Source organism: Nomascus leucogenys, chromosome 17, assembly GCF_006542625.1.
Source record: "Nomascus leucogenys isolate Asia chromosome 17, Asia_NLE_v1, whole genome shotgun sequence".
Classification (NCBI taxonomy): Eukaryota; Metazoa; Chordata; class Mammalia; order Primates; family Hylobatidae; genus Nomascus; species Nomascus leucogenys.
In genome coordinates this window covers 18,663,934-18,681,644 of record NC_044397.1, presented here as the reverse complement: position 1 = coordinate 18,681,644, position 17,711 = coordinate 18,663,934, and the positions used below count along the sequence as shown (strand labels likewise).

General features: G+C 45.9%; 1 protein-coding gene across 6 annotated transcripts in view; it reads left to right on the top strand.

The window, feature by feature from the left end:
- TANC1 (tetratricopeptide repeat, ankyrin repeat and coiled-coil containing 1) overlaps positions 1 to 17,711 on the top strand; it is a 263,097-nt gene that overhangs the window by 203,879 nt on the left and 41,507 nt on the right. For all 6 annotated transcript variants that reach the window (XM_030796065.1, XM_030796063.1, XM_030796061.1 and 3 more), the window contains 5 exons: positions 1,892 to 2,123; positions 3,292 to 3,458; positions 5,491 to 6,098; positions 12,407 to 12,515; positions 13,515 to 13,637. In XM_030796065.1, coding sequence (XP_030651925.1) covers positions 1,892 to 2,123; positions 3,292 to 3,458; positions 5,491 to 6,098; positions 12,407 to 12,515; positions 13,515 to 13,637 — 1,239 coding nt within the window. The remainder of the gene's footprint in view (positions 1 to 1,891; positions 2,124 to 3,291; positions 3,459 to 5,490; positions 6,099 to 12,406; positions 12,516 to 13,514; positions 13,638 to 17,711) is intronic.

Sequence of the window (17,711 nt, the reverse complement as noted above, 5' to 3'; positions counted from 1 at the left end):
GAACTGAATCCTGCCCTGTACCAGATCCCTGTCCCTTCTGCTTTCCGGATGATGACTGCTCTTGGCACCATCACCCCTGATGGTTCTGACCACTGGTTCAGAGCAGTCTCTGGTCATGAGTGGGTGATTTGAGATGAGTGATGTAGTGCAGGCTTCAAAGCCATCCCTGCTTACGGTGATTTTCAAACTCCATTGACTATGACCCACATAAGAGATACACTAGAGATCACTCACACATAATCACCCACATAACTAAAGCATTTTAGAACTATGTTTATTCTTATATCCTATGATACACTGTAGTATTCCTAAGTTTATTTAAAAAAAAATTGTGGCTCTAAATTGATTTCAAGGCCGGGCATGGCGGCTCATGCTTGTAATCCCAGCACTTTGGGAGGCCGAGGCGTACAGATCACTCCAGTGGTCAGGAGTTCGAGACCAGCCTGGCCACATATTGAAACCTCGTCTCTACTAAAAATGCAGAAATTAGCCGGGCGTGGTGCCAGGCACCTGTAATCCTAGCTACTCGGGAGGCTGAGGCGGGAGAATCACTTGAAAAAAATAAAAATAAATAAATAGATTTCATGACCCACTGTTGGGTTGCCAAGCTGCTTTTGTCAAATGCCATGTAAGACCATGGTACTGGACATCTCATGATGGTTTGCACAAGCTTACAGGATCCTCATATGTATCCCTGCTAATTTCTGTTCAGGTGAGAGTTGGAGAGCAGCCAGCTTTCCTCTGTTGATGATAAATTTAATCTAAACCAAAAGTCTTGTGGCAATTCCAGGTTGGCCAGAGAAAAGCTGTTGCACATTTACTTTTGCCACTTGCCTTTTAAAGAGTCTGCAGACCTGGGATCTAATCCCACATCCTTGACTATCTGTGTCAGGTTGGCAAGACATCTAACCTCAGTGTCTGGTGCCCTCAGTTATGAATTGTGGCTAGTGGTTCTTGTCCTACTTCCTGCAGGGGCTTGCTGCACCCAGTGGGACAGCAGCAAGGCAGATACTCCCAAAAAAACACGTAGCTCTTGGCGCGAGTGTTTTGCTCTTCTTTTCCTTCGTTACCTTCTACTTGTGTTTCTCCTGTCATCCTCCTTTGGAAAAGTATTGGATTTTTCTTCTATCTGTAGCATGCCTCCCATTTCCAACACTTCTGTATCTGGCCCTTTCATGGGGTCCCTCTCACAAACAGCCTGCTGACGCTGCAGGTCCCTTGGAACAGGGACCATTCCTTTTCCTCTCAGTACCTGGGCAGCTCCCTCTCAGCTCCAACTTGTCTCTCCACCTGATGGGCAGAGATTTGGTGATTTCAGGTTTCATTCTTCAGACAGCGTCCCTGTTGAACTTCTCCACAGTGTCCCTTGATGCAGTGTGGGTGTGGGGAGGGGCCAAGGTCTTGACCCTCCTGACCAGGAGAAGGAGCTGCTGTGACTCTACAGCCCTGGTCTCACAGCCACTGGATTTATCATCTGCCTTTTGGGATCAGCAAAAGGGTTTCCTAAAGAGGTGCTGCTGCTCTTGAGAACAGAAACCTAGCAAAGATGGCACTTTTTGATGTTGAGAATATCAGGATGGCTTGGAGCTGCTCTAAGCCAGGGTAGGTTTTAGGTTTTATGAATGCTGTTTGTTTATATTCAACACAAAGTAACTTGTGCTGATTTTTATGCTAATCAAGATGGCCTTGTGGATGCAGTTAAAGGTCTGCAAACCACACAAGTGAAGGAAGGAATAAATGGAACAATTATGCTAACGAATGGCCCAGTCTTGGGGAATAGACGCTATGATCTTGTTACCAGCGAACAGGCAGAGTTGAGTTCCTGTTTGAGATTGCAGAAGGGGCTGTGTGAAGAGGGTGAGGTGACGCTGACGGTTCTGCTTCCCCCTAGGTGGTGGCCTACCACTACTGCCAGGCTGACAACACGTACACTTGCCTGGTGCCCGAGTTTGTGCACAGCATCGCAGCTTTGCTCTGCCGGTCCCATCAGCTGGCCGCCTACAGAGACCTTCTGATAAAGGAGCCCCAACTACAGAGCATGCTGAGCCTCCGATCCTGTGTGCAGGACCCAGTGGCAGCTTTCAAGAGGGGAGTGCTGGAGCCACTCACAAACCTGAGAAATGGTACTTCGCAGCAGCTACCCACAGCCCCATCTCAGTAGTGGTACAGCAGACACAGGTGGTCCCCAGAAGGCAGGTGGTCAGCCGGGCTGGGGTAGAAGTGAGGTGGAGCATGGAGTGGATGTAGAAGCCTCTGTGCCCATCCACTCCTCTTTCTCAGAACCAGCCCCATGAGGTCCCTCCTATACCACCCCTATGGTGTAGTGTTAAAAGAAGCACCCTAATAAGAATAAATGTGATGACTGAGCAGTTCCAAAGTAGTCAACTTGTAAGTGCGGGCTGTTTAGATGACTTGCACCGCAGAAGACTGTTGGGTATTTTGCACTCCTAAGTATCTGAGGGAATAAGTGGATTATTTGTAGGAATTTTCCAGCATATATATTTGTTAGGGCCTCTGCTCAGTTGAATTGAAACCTTAAAGTGACTTCTAAAGGTTTCCATTTTAATTTTTTGTCCCCGACAAGGTAATGGACATCAGTGACCTGATGGGCCCTTCAGTTTCCCATCCTCTCTCCCCTCGACTCCTCACCTTTTGAGCTTGTTTACTTGGCCACATGGCACCTCTGCTGGAAGGTGCTAGAGGGATAGAAAACAGATATGTCATCATTTCTTCTCTATTGCCTGGGCAGAAAATCAGCACTAATAAATAGAAAACCAGATTCAGGCTCGCAGAGAAGAGCCCTGTTGGAGGAGTCGGTAGCATGGAGCTCTCACACTGTGTTGGTTGTATGGCTTGGGCAGGGCAGTTTGCCCTGGGCTGGGGGCAGCAAGGGGGGTTCAGTTTCCCTTCCCTGGAATCCACTGAGGAGTCCTCATGGGGGACCTAGTGACCTTTCCGGGTTGGGCCTCTGTATGTGTTCATTATCTTTGTGTAGCCCACCCCAATGACAATGGTTTATGAAGAGCTAACTGTATTATATACACAAGTGAGATTCTGCTAACGTGTGTCATGCAATATGTTTGTTTTGTGAGAACTGGTTTTCTTTTGGCTCTGTGCTCCAGTTTTCATTATAAGTTTAATAGAAAATAGGCTTCTGTGAAAACTGTTTCTTGTGCCATATGTAAACCTTTTTAGTTTCTAACACTAAACTGGGCACTAAAATACACTGGGTGTTGCTGTCTTACAGAAATGTATAATTTCTTAATTTGAAATAATTATTTTATCCTGTAGAGCAGAAAATTCCTGAAGAAGAATACATTATTTTGATAGATGGCTTAAATGAAGCTGAGTTTCATAAACCTGATTATGGAGACACGCTTTCTTCGTTTATTACCAAAATTATTTCTAAATTTCCTGCCTGGTTGAAGTTGATTGTGACTGTAAGAGCAAATTTTCAGGTAACAAAGAATTCTCAAATCTTTCTCCAAGTCCCCATATTCCAATTTTACAGTGATAAATATTAATAACGTAAAACTGTTGTAAACCATTCAGCTGCTTGAATTGGAAACTATGTTAAGAATTTGAAAAACTAGTCCAGAGAGCCGCACATGGGTGAAACTCTGACCTTTTTAGCCCCAGGTATATTTATCAAGATGTCAGGTAAGTTTCCTGTTGGCATCGGATTGCACGTTCACTTTTCAGATGGTGGCATCTAGCCCTGGTTACCGTCATGGAGTGTGTGGGGCCAAGAGGCCTGCCAGAGTTTAAGGCTACTCCTGCTGGTAGTTATTTGCAAGGGTTTACTGTGGGGCTTTGTGTTTTTTTGAAGGGAAAAATGAAGGCGAAAGTTTTTTTTTTTTTTTTTTTTTGAGATAGAGTCTCGCTGTGTCGCCCAGGATGGAGTGCAGTGGCATGATCTCGGCTCACTGCAGCCTCCGCCTCCCGGGTTCCAGTGATTCTCCTGCCTCAGCCTCCTGAGTAGCTGGGATTACAGGCATCCACCACCACGCCCAGCTAATTTTTGTATTTTTAGTGGAGACAGATTTTCACCATGTTGGCCAGGCTGGTCTCCAACTCCTGACCTCAGATGATCCCCCCACTTTGGCCTCCCAAAGTGCTGGGATTACAGGCATGAACCACTGTGCCTAGCTGAAGGTGAAAGATTTTTAAGGCCTATTCCCAGAGGTCTACTTTTTCATAAAACTTAAACATGAGGTAACATTTGCAGTGAGGGGTAGGGTGATTTTTTTTTTCTCCTCCATCGTCTTCCTCACTTAAACCCTGAAATTGTATCTTGACCATTGACTCTTTCTATACCTATCCTTTTTCAGTGAAGACTTTTAGACATTAGGTTTTGATTTTTGCCCTTTTATGATATTTAAAAACAGCATTTGGAATTTTTTCGTTATAAAAACTGAAATTAGACCTCAGGTGAACTTGATGTGTGTTTTTTGGACGTTCAGTTTGTATATTTTTCAGTCATTTTTTACATAGCACAATTTGGCCATCAGTAGATCATAGGAACCAGGAATCTTACGTTCCTCTTCCCAGCTGTGTAAGTTTTCAGAGCTTCAGATAGCATCCATGTAAAATGGGAATAATTGTATTCTGCCCTTTTTATCTACATTGTTATATTAAATGAGCACATGCATTTAAATACTTCAGAAACAATAGTGGGAAGTCTTTTTAAAAAGGCAAAACTCTTCTTTGCTGTTAGGTGTCAGATGTGCTTAATCTTTGGAATGGGGAAGAGATGGGAAGGGCACATGAGGCTTCTGGGAGCTGAGGATGTTTTGTTTCTGGGTGCTGGTTACATAGGTATATTTGACTTAGTGAAAATTAGTGACACTGTGCAATTGTGATTTGTGTACAAATCATATGTTTATATGTTAGACTTCAATTTAAAAGTTTACTTTAAAAAAGCAATTAATAAAATAACGTGCTATACCAAAGTAGGCAGCTTTGTTAAGATGCGCTGTCGTTGAGACACAGCCCAGGGGCAGACTCAGATTTCCTAGTTGGGTTACACAGCCCCCGTGTTTGATGCATAAAGAAGGATGTCTTTTACCTTGGCGTCTGGCTGTGTTCTCAGATGTGCAGTGTTGGTTGGTGTTTGTCCTTGTTATATAAGCAGTTGCACAGTGTAAGGATTATGGGTATCAGGTCACCTGCAGAGTCTCACTGCCCTTACTGGCCCTGGCCTCGTTGCTGCTGTCTGCACAGGGCTCTTACTCTGCTCGCTAGGCTCAGGGTCCTTGGATGAGGGCCTCAGGGGAGCATTTACTGATTCCATCTCCCATCAGGATTTCTTTCACATAAGCTTTTTATCTTCACCTTATCCTATTACACGTTTTAATACAAAACAATGAGTCCCTGTAATCCATGAAAATCCTCCTTGAAACAAAACTAGTGAATCTGGTTTAAAATGCTGCTAAAATAAAAAAGGAATCTCTGTAGAGTGACACTGTGGGTTTTTGTTTTTTCCCCCAGGAAATCATAAGTGCGCTGCCGTTTGTCAAGCTTTCCTTAGATGACTTCCCAGACAACAAAGACATCCACAGTGACCTGCACGCCTACGTCCAGCACAGGGTGCACAGCAGCCAGGACATCCTCAGCAACATCTCCCTGAACGGCAAGGCTGATGCCGCGCTCATTGGAAAAGTGAGCAGCCACCTGGTGCTGCGGAGCCTCGGCTCCTACCTGTACCTCAAGCTCACCCTGGACCTCTTCCAGAGGGGCCACTTAGTCATTAAGAGTGCCAGCTACAAAGTGGTGCCTGTGTCTCTCTCTGAGCTGTATTTGCTTCAGTGCAATATGAAGTTCATGACCCAGTCCGCCTTTGAGAGGGCACTTCCGATTCTCAACGTGGCCCTTGCATCCCTCCACCCCATGACAGACGAGCAGATCTTTCAGGCTATTAATGCCGGCCACATCCAGGGGGAGCAGGGATGGGAAGACTTTCAGCAGAGGATGGACGCCCTCTCCTGCTTCCTCATTAAGAGGCGAGACAAAACCCGAATGTTCTGCCACCCGTCCTTCAGGGAGTGGCTTGTTTGGAGAGCAGACGGGGAAAACACGGCCTTCCTGTGTGAGCCCAGGTACGGCAGGCGCTTTCTGTCAGCTCTTTGCAGGGAATCTCGTGTGCAGTTGGGGAAAGGATTTAAATGTGATGCACGTGTCTCAATAGAAGGGCAATCCAGAATGACCAATTCAGTGTTACTGCTTTGTTTTATTATTTTTCTTCCTTTTTGGCAGAAGGATGGGCAATGGGGAATTCTCTATACAGAAGCTGACTTCTAATTGCTAGGACTCCCTTATGGATGGTACATGCGGATAAAAGAGAAGCTGGGTGGTGCCTGTGTGGTCCTTCCTTGCTGTCCATTCTCTCATGGAGCCCCATCTCCTCCCCCACCCAGCTTCTGCAGGGTCATGCCTGGGAACATGTGAGATCAGCCCCTGGGAACAGGGGGCTTCTCTAGAGGGTGTTCCCTGTATGTCTGCAGACTGTCATGGGTCCTCAGCACCTCCACTCCCCTGCCACCCCTTGAACATGGAGTGACTTGTCCCGGGATCAGGTATATCTGTGAGCCCAGAGGGAGCACCATGATCCAATCTAGCCTCCCCACTCCACACCCTTCACCCTTTGTCGATGAGCTCTGTGTGGCTGACTGGACCAGGCTGGGATGCAGTTCTCCTTGCTGCCTGGGCCACCGTTATCACAGTGGGATGGGGAGGGAAGCCTGTCTTGCTGTGTGGCCTGGTAACAGCGTGAGAGGTCAGAAAGTTTGAGGGTGCAGATGCTTTCAGATATGTATATGGCAAGCCCGAACTTCTACTTGGCCGTGGCTTTGACCTGTGTCTCTGCTGTCTTGAGTGACTTCTGCTCTCTGTGAGCCAGAATTGCCCCCTGCTCTAGTAACAGGGCTAGCAAGCTGCTCAGCTGACCCCTTAGGCATTTGACCAGATGCTGGGATCCAGAAATGAAGAGGTGAACAAGCATTGGTGAGCCCTGGCAGCCTCACAGCCACTTTCCTTCCTGTGAATATTGACTGAACATCCACCTGATAGGCCTGGCTGCTGTTCATGTTGGGGCTGTTATTATTTTCTTCAGTAACACTGGCTGAAGGTTTGTTGTTATCTTTTGAACCTGGTTTGGGGCAATAAACTAACATCCAGGTTATTTAGCCAGACCATAATAGCTAGGTGAAACGTGTGCTGTGACATTTCTAGCCAAGTCAGATTACTTTCTAGGGAAAGTCCAGTCATTTTCTAGGAAGATTGACTATAGTTGAGTTTGTAGATACATAAAAACAAATTGAAAGACTCCATCAGGAGTGTAGGTTGTTACTGGGTTGGAGGCTAAAGTGGCTGGACTGTTGTCTTCATTCAGCTTCGCTTCATTTTGGGTATTGGTGGGCATTGAGTTTACGTAGCCTAGGTCAGAGCTAGGGTGGGTGCCTGTGGGCTCCTGAATGCCACTGTGTTCTTAAAAGCAGGCATGGGGACATCCCCTGGGGCAGGACCAGGACTAGGTGGAGGCAAGAGAGGTACCAAGGGTGCAGAATTTAAGGAAGCACCCACTCCTGGGGTGGTGCAAGTTGTTGGCATTTTCCCAAGACCCCGTGGTATTTGAGCTTCATTCAGTTGAGAGGATATAGAACAATGTTGGAAGCTACTGGATTCAGTTCAGCAACAGTTTTTGTTACATGCAGTTATGTGCAAAGTACTGTGGCAGACACCAATTCTTGGGACAAGGACCCTGCTCTCAGGGCTTCCCACACAGGGCAGGGGAGGCAGGAAGTGATATGCGAGAGGGAGGCACACTTCATGCGGACCTCACGAGAGGGAGAAGCTCCCAGCCGAAGTAAAGGGCCCTGGGGAGGTGATTTTAAAACATGGTGATGGTGGGTTGGGCCTCGAAAAATGGTAGCATTTCTTCCCCAACTCCCAATTGTCGTATTTTTGCCCTAATTATAAAAGGAGAAAATTTCAGCCCTCAGACAAAGACAGTTCATTTTTTATTTCTGCCTCTTTCTGTAGCATTTTAAATGATATACCAATCTTCTTTTTCTCTTGGAATTCTTGTCTGGGTTTTTACTTAACACATCACAGGCACTTTACCAAGCTGTTAGAAGTCTTACAAAAGTGTCATTTTCATTTTTCATGGTTGTGCAAAACTCCTAGGAGGCAAATTATTATGTACTTCACTATACCCTCGTTGGATTTTTAAGTTGTTTCTAAATTACTTACAAACAGAACAACCTGTCATGTCTTGGTGCCTTGCAGGTCTGGATTCAAATCCTCTATTGATTCTTGTATATTTTTCTCTGCATGAAATATATTTTAATTCTCCATGCCTTCCTTCTTTATCTATAAAAAATGAGTGTCTTCTCACTGAGTGTTGGTAGCTATTAAATAAGATCTTAAGACGATGTACTACCTCCCTTCTTTCCTTTCTTCTCTCTTATTTTCGATTATGTCCTAGGTTAGCATTCCAGAAATAGAATTATGAAGTTAAAGAATAGTTTGAGTCTGGCTGGGCGTGGTGGCTTACCTGTGTAATCCTAGCGCTTTGGGAGGCAGAGATGGGTGGATCACCTGAGGTCAGGAGTTCGAGACCAGCCTGGCCAACGTGGTGAACCTAGTCTCTACTAAAAATACAAAAAAAAAGAAAAATTAGCCGGGTGTGGTGGCAAGCACCTGTGATCCCAGCTGCTTGGGAGGCTGAGGTAGGAGAATCGCTTGAACCCAGGAGGCGAAGGTTGCAGTGAGCCGAGATCTTGCCACTGCACTCCAGCCTGGGCAACAAGAACGAAACTCTGTGTCAAAAAAAAAAAAAAAAAAAAAAAAATAGAGTTTTCATTCATATCACCTAGACTTAAACATATTTACATTTTGCAGTATTTACTACATCTGTTTCCTTTTTTTTTTGTTGAAGTATGTTAAATTGTAAACATGACATTTTACTTTAAATAACTGAATATTCATCTTAGAGATATTTTCATACTTAACCACGCTATTACTGCACCTAAAATATTAATGCAAATTCTTAATAATCTTAAAACATTTAGCCATGCTCAAATTTCTATTTTTTAGTGTGTTCACATCAGGATCCAAAAAGTCCATAAAATGTGTTCGATTATCTCTCTTAATCTATAGTTTCTCTCCTCATCTTTTTTTCTTTTTCCTTACAATTTATTTGTTTAAAAAGGGCAACTGGGTAGTTCGTCCTGTATAGTTTCCCATCATCTGAATTTTGTGTCCTCATGTTGTTTTTTCATGTGTTCCTCTCACCCCTATTTCCTATAAATTGGTAGTGAAGTTTAGAGGCTTGTTCAGATTGTATAGTTTTAAACAGGAACACTTAGTAGGTGGTGGTGAGTACCTCTCTCAGGAGGCACATGACATTGTCATGTCTCTGTAGGCACTAGAAGCCACTGATGACCATTTTTAAGATCCATCAGTTTTTTGGGGTTGCACAGGCAGTCTCATCTAGAACAGTCCCCTATTAGCTCTGTTCTTTGTTAACTCGGGAAGTGAATAGGTGTTAGTAGGTAGAACAAGGCTGTTGCAGACAGGAGGAGCTATTGAAGACATCGCATCAGAATGAGCAGGCCATGTTCTGCAACAGCAAATCTAGTTTGACTTGACTTTTTTTCATGGAACAGAGGAGAGGAAAGAGCTGACAGAAGGAGTGTGCAGGGCACAGACTGTGTGGGTCCTACTATACCAATCAGGAGTGGGGACTTGGGGGGACTGGGGATAGAGACGGGCCTTGCTGACATGAGGTAGCTATTGTGGCTTGGCCTCGTGGGCAGAGTAGAGGAAGAAGAGCCAGAAACTAGGTGTGGCATTGCTCTTGGGAAGGGTAAGAAAGGCAGGTGGTATGTGGCAGGCTTTGCAGGGACAGAGCTGGTTTTAGTTTTCAGCAGTTGAGATTGCAAGATAGCCATCTGTCCCAGGCAGACAGGTTCCAGGGCCAGGGTGGGTCGGCAGGTTGGAGGAGAAGCTGACAGTTGAAGATCTAGGATCACTGACAGAGAGGTGTCTGGCATGACTCGGTGAGGAAGCTCATGTCATTAGAGAAAAGATAGCACTGGGCTTCCAGGGCGTGGAGGAGGGTTTCAGGGAGGGACCTTACGGATGTAAGTGTTGCCAAGAGGTGAAGGGAAATGACGGTTAAGAGGAAGCCACTGGATTTTCAGTGAGGGAGGAGGGTCCTGGATCCTTAGGAGACTCCGACTGTTGGGTTGAGAGGAGAGAGAGGAGGGAGCCAGCATCTTGGGATGGGAGGTGGAAGGGCTTAGGGGGCAGGTGGTTTTGTTTGTTTGTTTGTTTGTTTTTTAATAACACAGGAGATTGGAACATTGTCAGAAACATCACTGAGAGATAGTGTGGAGAAAGATCCATAAAGAAGGAGAAATTGGGAATGTGAGGAGGAGGGACCTGCCTCCTCTTTGTTCCTGTGGAATCTGTTCACAGCACCCAGTTAGCTAACTTGCATATCGTTTGCGTGTCACCTCCCATCGCTTAGAGCTTCTCAATGAAAGCACCTTGCATTGTTCCCCGTAGAATCCCCCCGTCAGACGTGGTGCCAGTGATAAAGTGTAGCTGTGAATGAAGGAGGACTCAAGCTCCACAGGTTAAGAGCACAGGCTCTCCTGTCTGACCAACGTTAGTTCAAATCTCTGCTCTGTCATCTAGCCATGTGGTCTTGGACAAGTCGCTTTACCTGTTCAGGCCTCTGTTTCTTCATGTAAGCATATGGGGGTCATAGTACTTAGTCACAGGATTGTGCAGGTAAATGAGATAATTCAATTAGGTTTCTGCATCTGGCATAGAGTAAGAGCTTGATACCTGGAAGGTTTGGAAATGAACAGAATCATGAATGCAGATTGTCTTAGAAGGGGATTGCTTGGTCTCAAGAACAGGAGGGCAGGGAAGAACGATGAGCAGGGTATGCAGGAGCATAGGTGGGGAGCAGTGGCATGGGGTGTTGTCTCCTCAGAGAGGTGGGATGCCCTGTGCTCAGCTGGGAGCACTGGAAACCTTAGGCCCAGCCACCAAGGGGTGTGTGGTCATCACCCTGTAAGGTGATAGTTAGTGTGTCTTTGTGATGGACACGGTTGGCCTGGCCACAGAGCTCAGCCAACTGGGAGACCTAGGAGGACTTAGTCTGTGGTTGGGAGAGTGGCCCCCAACTGACATGAACTGGGCCAGATTGAATCCTGGGATCAGCCCGTGAGTAGGACCTGGGGAGGCCTTGGGGGCCTGGAGCCCCAGAGAGACGTCGACAGCGGTTTCCATGGGAACAAAGAAGGAGGGGAATCCCAGGCTCAAGATCTGGGACGTGGAAGGTGTCCAGGGGATGACAAGGCATGTGCTCATGGGAAAACTTCAGGCCACTACAAGACATTGGACGAGACATAGTGGGCAGTGTGGCCTGAAACGTCATGCCCTCCCCTGTGGTATAAAAACTGATTCCTTGGCCTCCACCTGCCTTGATTTCCTCATCTCTAACATGGTTTATAACCTATTTGAGAAGCAGGCATGCATCTGGATAGACAAATGCAGTTTAAATAATGCATGCTTTTAATCATCTAGCTTAGCAACTACTAGGAGGATGCGTTTTAAAACATATGTAATGTTTATCTTTGCCTCCCTCCACAACTACCTGCTTTTCCCCAACCAAAGAGCTCAAAGTTGACAGGATGATAGAAATGAAAGTAATTTACATTGCATAGAAGTCACTCCTATTGGAATAAGCAACTCTGTGTGTCATTTAGAAACTAATTGGCTTAAAGGCATGGGGTCCACAGGAAGACAGAGTGAGTCCTACAGACATGGAGGGCAAATGGGCAGGATGGCCCTTTCACAAAAGGGAAATGGGCAGGAAAATGGGCAGGGTGGTACCTTCACAAAAGGGAAATGGGTGCTGTTGGCTGGATGACCACCATGTGCCAGCCACAGCAGACCCACTTAGATGCCTTAGCCGCCTTCTTACCACAAGGACTTGTGTGCCATCCAAGCCTAGAATTCTCAGCTTTCTTGATCATGAGCTGTCACCTAGCACGGCCTGGCTTTTCTCTCCTTCCCACATGAGACCTTGTCCTTTGTCTACCCCTAGTGGTGGTGATCCTGAGGGGACCTGAAGGCCAGGCCCAGGGATGGTTCTGCGCTCTGTGTCTATTCATGCATGCATTCCAGAAACACATTTGAGTGTTCACCAAGTGCTGAGCACTTTGCTAGGCATTATGACTCAGATGAGACCCTTAGCTTCCCAGAGTTTACATCTTTGTCACGGGCATAAATCAATGACTAAGGCAGTGGGTGGTGAATTGAGAGTAGGTCTGCGGTGTGATGGAATGGGCTCTTCTGCTATGAGCCTTTGTATTCCTTCCCCTAGGAACGGGCACGCGCTCCTGGCATTCATGTTCTCGCGTCAGGAGGGCAAGTTGAACCGCCAGCAGACCATGGAGCTCGGCCACCACATCCTGAAGGCGCACATTTTCAAGGTGAGATGCACACCAGCTTGGGGAAGGGTTTCTTTGTTGTCATTTTGAGGTTTTGCTTTGGAGATTTTAAACAGCTCTGTCAGCCATCCAAGAAACCCTCCACGCACCTCAGCCCAAATGCAACCTCCTCCTGCCTCCCCTCTCCAAAAGTGACCGCTGTTCTGACTCAGCCTGGGCATCTCCTTTTTTGCTATAGTTGATTGCTCAAGTGTATATCTGAGTGCTGTGCTTAAGTTTTACTTCTTTCCATCTTTAAATCTCTGATAAGTTTCTTTTTATCTAAAGGTTTCACTTTGTTCATTACTTTTTGTTTCCTTGTTATTGATTTGTCTGAGAACCTGAGTTCCTTGACCTGTGTGATTTTGTACCACCTGGACTTTCTGATTGTGTTTGCCCAGGCTGGAGAGCAGTGGTGTGATCATAGCTCACTGGTCTCAAGCCATCCTCCCGCCTCAGCCTCCCAAGTAACTGGGACTATAGGCACGCACCACCTTGTGGGGCTCAAATGGTGATATTCTAATTCTGTCATTTATTCTTCCTCTAATTTACTTCGAACATGGCAAAACCTTGTCTCTACTAAAAATACAAAAATTAGCTGGGAGTGGTGGCATGTATCTGTAATCCCAGGTACTTGAGAGGCTGAGGTATGAGAATCACTTGAGCCTGGGAGGTGGAGGTTGAAGTGAGTTGAGATTGCACCACTGCACTTCCAGCCTGGGCGACACAGCAAGACTCTGACTCAAAGAGAAACTCTCATCTGCCATCTCTCTCCCAAGGCACACAGTTAACCTAGTGAAGGCAGGCTGGTTCCTTGACCCTTGGTTTCAGGTAGTGAAAGCTCGCGTGTCCAGGCGTTCTTCGTTGTGTGACCCCGTGCCTTCTGCAGGTATCTGCACCCTCTGCGGCAGACCCACTTTCAGAGTGACCCTGCAGGTGGGAAGGAGATGTTCAGGCAGATCTGTCTGATTGTTTCCAAGATCTGTCTCTGATTGTTTCCAGGGCCTCAGTAAGAAGACGGGAATTTCTTCAAGCCATCTCCAAGCCCTGTGGATCGGCTACAGCACCGAGGGGCTGTCCGCCGCCCTGGCCTCTCTCAGGAATCTCTATACTCCCAACGTGAAGGTGAGCAACCTTCTGCACAGAGAGCCGGAGACCCAGCCCTGGGCGGCTGCTGGCCGTTCCTCCAACAGCCCTGTTTCCCTCTGCCCTGGGTGGTGATGAGAGGATGCAGAGGAGCTTCTAATGATGTGCTTCCCTGATCACACAGGCTTGGGCGCTGTATTACTCATTCTTCCTGAAGTTCAGCTTTTCTTTGGCAGGAAGATGTGGGTGATCGGGGCTGCTCTGTGCACATGTGGTGACTGTTTCACAGCAGATGTGATAAAGAAGCAATTTACAAAAGAAATCAAAGATCAGAGAGATTTCTAGGGAAAATGGATTTTTTAAGTGTCCTGGGTTACCAATCTGGACCATCTCTTTAGAGTTCATGGGAAATTAAGCATTGATGGGTGATGCATAGAGATAAGTACACAGAAAAACAATCATTGAGGTTTCATGTACACATATTTCTGCCTATGGAAAGGGTATCAGCATGGCCTTCTGTGGAGCCAAGAGCTTCTTCACTTCTTGGTCAGTGGCTGTCATGTCATGATGTTCCAGTCAGCTTTTTAAGGTAGATATTTCTTCTTGATTTCATGTAGCCTGGGAATCTGAAGCACACAGAGGCCAAGTAGCCTGTTAAGGCCACAAAGACAGTTAGTGTCCAGGCCTTTCAGCCTCAGGCCCTGATGTACCTGGCTGCCTGTGGAAGCCCTGGGGCAATTTAGTGAGCCAGGGCTTCCCCCTGAATCATTCACATTGTTTCATCTTTCATTTCAGCTAAGAGTATATCTCTTGGCTTCTCCGTAACTAATAAAATTCTATAATCATAAGAAAGACAAGAATAAAAATGGCAATATCTGTTTTCATACTTTAATGAATTTCTGGGCATAGAATTTATTTTAATATGGAAATAAGTAAATGGGAAACATCTGTTGAGTACAAGTTTTTAAGACAGTAAATTTAAAGGTATGGCATAATAGTGTAATGAGCATGGCCCTCCTGAGATTATAAACTTTCCTCTTTAACGTATGTGCGATTTTAAGAGTTAATCATTTTTACTTTGTTTTTAAAACTCCAGTGTCACCTACATCTACACCATCTCCCAAATTATTTCTATAATGTGGTTATAGAATCTTAAGTCTTTTCATTATCCTTCTGTTTCTTTTATCTTTCAAGGGGGGGAAAAGGTTTTCACAGGATCTTGAACAAATTACAGTAATTTTAAATTATGCATGCAATTAAGGAACTTTTTTTAGAGTGTATTAAATGTTGTCATACAGGAATGAATGTCATTTTGAACAATAATTGCAGTTTGCCACTTTGGTAAATTAAAGTGACTTGCTCTGGGATGATTACTTGGTAGATGGATTTTAGTTGCAGTGGCATGCTAGCAGTCTCTAACCATGTTGTCTCCTGTGGCCAGGCCAGGATGGGGCCAGCCTGGGCCCCGCTGGCCCACTGGGGTCCTATCCAGCCAGTGGTTTTGTTGTACCATCTCATAGGACTGGTGGCCAGCCACAAGCTCTGGCCTCAGGAGGATTTAGGTTGCAGTTCTTCTCTCAGCTGACAACAGAAAGGAGAGGAGAACAGAAGCTAGGCGTGGCCTTTGGCCCAACTTCCCTTGGCCGGGAGATCCAGTCATATCCTGCATCATAGTCGGGAAGGACACATTTAAAAACAATTGTGCTTGTGTGAGCTTCCAGTGTACTTAGTGGGAATGCTGATGCTGCCCTATGACCACCTTGGCCAAGCCTCTTCTGGTCCTCATGATCGTATTGCCTCGCATATCCCCAGCTCCCTTCCTGTTTTCATTAAATCCAGAAGTTGAGAGATACCACCACTTCCGAGTGTTGTCCAAGGAGGGCTTCTGTGATCATGGTCAGAAAATTTCCATATCGTTGGGGGAAAATCTATAGGATGAATCATTTAAACAGGTTCCTTCAGCACAGTGCTGTCTCAGCCAAGACTGCTGCTCTGCCACCTGGCTGCTCTGTGACCGTCATTAGCTCTGTGCTTAGCACTCAGCTCTGCCTTACTCCCTCTGAGCCTTGGCTTTCTCACCTATAAAGTGGAGACACAAAAGAGGCTGTCTCTCAAGTGATGAGAAACCTCACTGAGATGTTAAAGTTACTGGGAACATACTTGGCATTTATTATGTTTACATGAATTGTTGTTAGTGCTTTGCCTCATCTCTGCAAACAGTGGCTCTGCTGTAGGCACCTGGGAACTTTTGGATGTGCCAGTTGATGCTTGTTAACAGGAGCTGCCGACCTTGAGGATGTGATGGTTGCAGGTGACTTACCTCTGCCCTCATCTCGGCATGAGGTGTCCCTGCTGCTCTGTGCTGATGAACAGCCCAGGGTGGGCATGCGGGGTGATGTGGACAGGAGGGCAGAGCTCCCTCCTGTGCCTTCCAGTGGTCAGGGACCTGAGTTCTTGTCGTTTTCGGAAGATTCCATGAAAGGTTGATTATAAAATCAATTAATGTTTATTTAGCATGTACAGATGCTGAGTGCTGTGCTAAATGCTTAATGCACATATATACATACACTTTTTTTTTTACACATTGATTTTTAATCTTTACAACCACCAAGTGAAGTGAAACTTTTATCCTCATTTTTTTTAGATGAGAAAACTGAGTTTTAGGGCAGTTGATACTTTCCAAAATCACACAGCTGGAAGGGCACCTGACACTCAGCAAGCCCTTGCTCTGCAGGTGCCTTTATCACTTGATGTGTTTACAGCCCTGGCTGCCAGCTAAAATCACCTGGGAGCTCTGGGCACCACAGCCCCAGCCCCAGTTAAGTCAGAATCTCCAAGAGTGGGGCAGGGTATTGGAAACTTTCAAGCTCCCAGGTGGTTTCAGCGTACATCAAGGTTAAGAACCATAGTTTAGGGGAAGATGATGGAGGGTTAAGTGGTAAAAATACCTACAGCATTACACCAACAAAGGAAAATGTTTTTCCCAGAAGCAGAGGAAGTGTGAATTGATGACATCTTTAGGAAACCTCTGCCCTGAGCACATGCCTTCCAGGTAAACTCTTGTAAGGGATTCATCATGGCACTCCAAGTATACCTTCCACCATTATTAGCAAAAGAGTACCTGTTAGATAGAATGGGATGGCATGCTGCTGTTTTCTTAGGTGGCACCTAAAGCACAGAGAGGTTGAGGAATTTTCTGAAAATCACACAGTAGGTTAGTTTGGGGGCTGGCTGAGAACTCACACCACTTAATCCTTCATTTTTTAGGCCCATGGATCTCAAGAAGGTATGGGGTTGATGGGGGAGGACAGAATGTAACTGGCTGGCAAAATTATCCAGGGAATTTACAAATGATCCTGCCCGTCCTGTGGCTAGCAGAGTCTGGTGTGCCCCTTGGTGGCATTGCATGTATTTCCAGACGTGTATCTTCTCTGCTTCTCTTGCTGAGGACTGGTTTCATTGGCCTTAATAAAATCCTCACTTATTTCTTCAGCATAATCTGATTCTGTCCACACTAACAGTTATTCAAAGGGATTTTTAAAACACTTTTATTATTTTATTTTTATTTTTATTTATTATTGTTATTATTTTGAGATGGAGTTTTGCTCTTGTTGCCCAGGCTGGAGTGCAGTGGCGTGATCTTGGCTCACTGCAACCTCCACCTCCTGGGTTCAAGTGATTCTCCTGCCTCAGCCTCCCAAGTAGCTGGGATTACAGACGTGCGCCACCGCAACCAGCTAATTTTTGTATTTTTAGTAGAGACTCAGTTTCACCATATTGGCCAGGCTGGTCTCGAACTCCTGACCTCGGGTGAACCACCTGCCTCGGCCTCCCAAAGTGCTGGGATTACAGGCGTGAACCACCATGCCCAGCCACACCTTTATTAATGTTGTAGCATAATGCAGTCTTAAAATGCTTTTGAATTAGATCAGAGTCTGGTGGCATTTTTAAAAAGCAAGCCTATATAGATCTGTAGAGCAGGCTCTGTGGGGATTAATTAAGTCATTTGCCTGAAGTTGCCCATGAAACAGCAGTGTTAGGACTGGACACCCTTTCTGATCTCTCATCCATTCCTCCACAAGTGCAAGTTGACAGTGAGACCCTAGAGGCTGG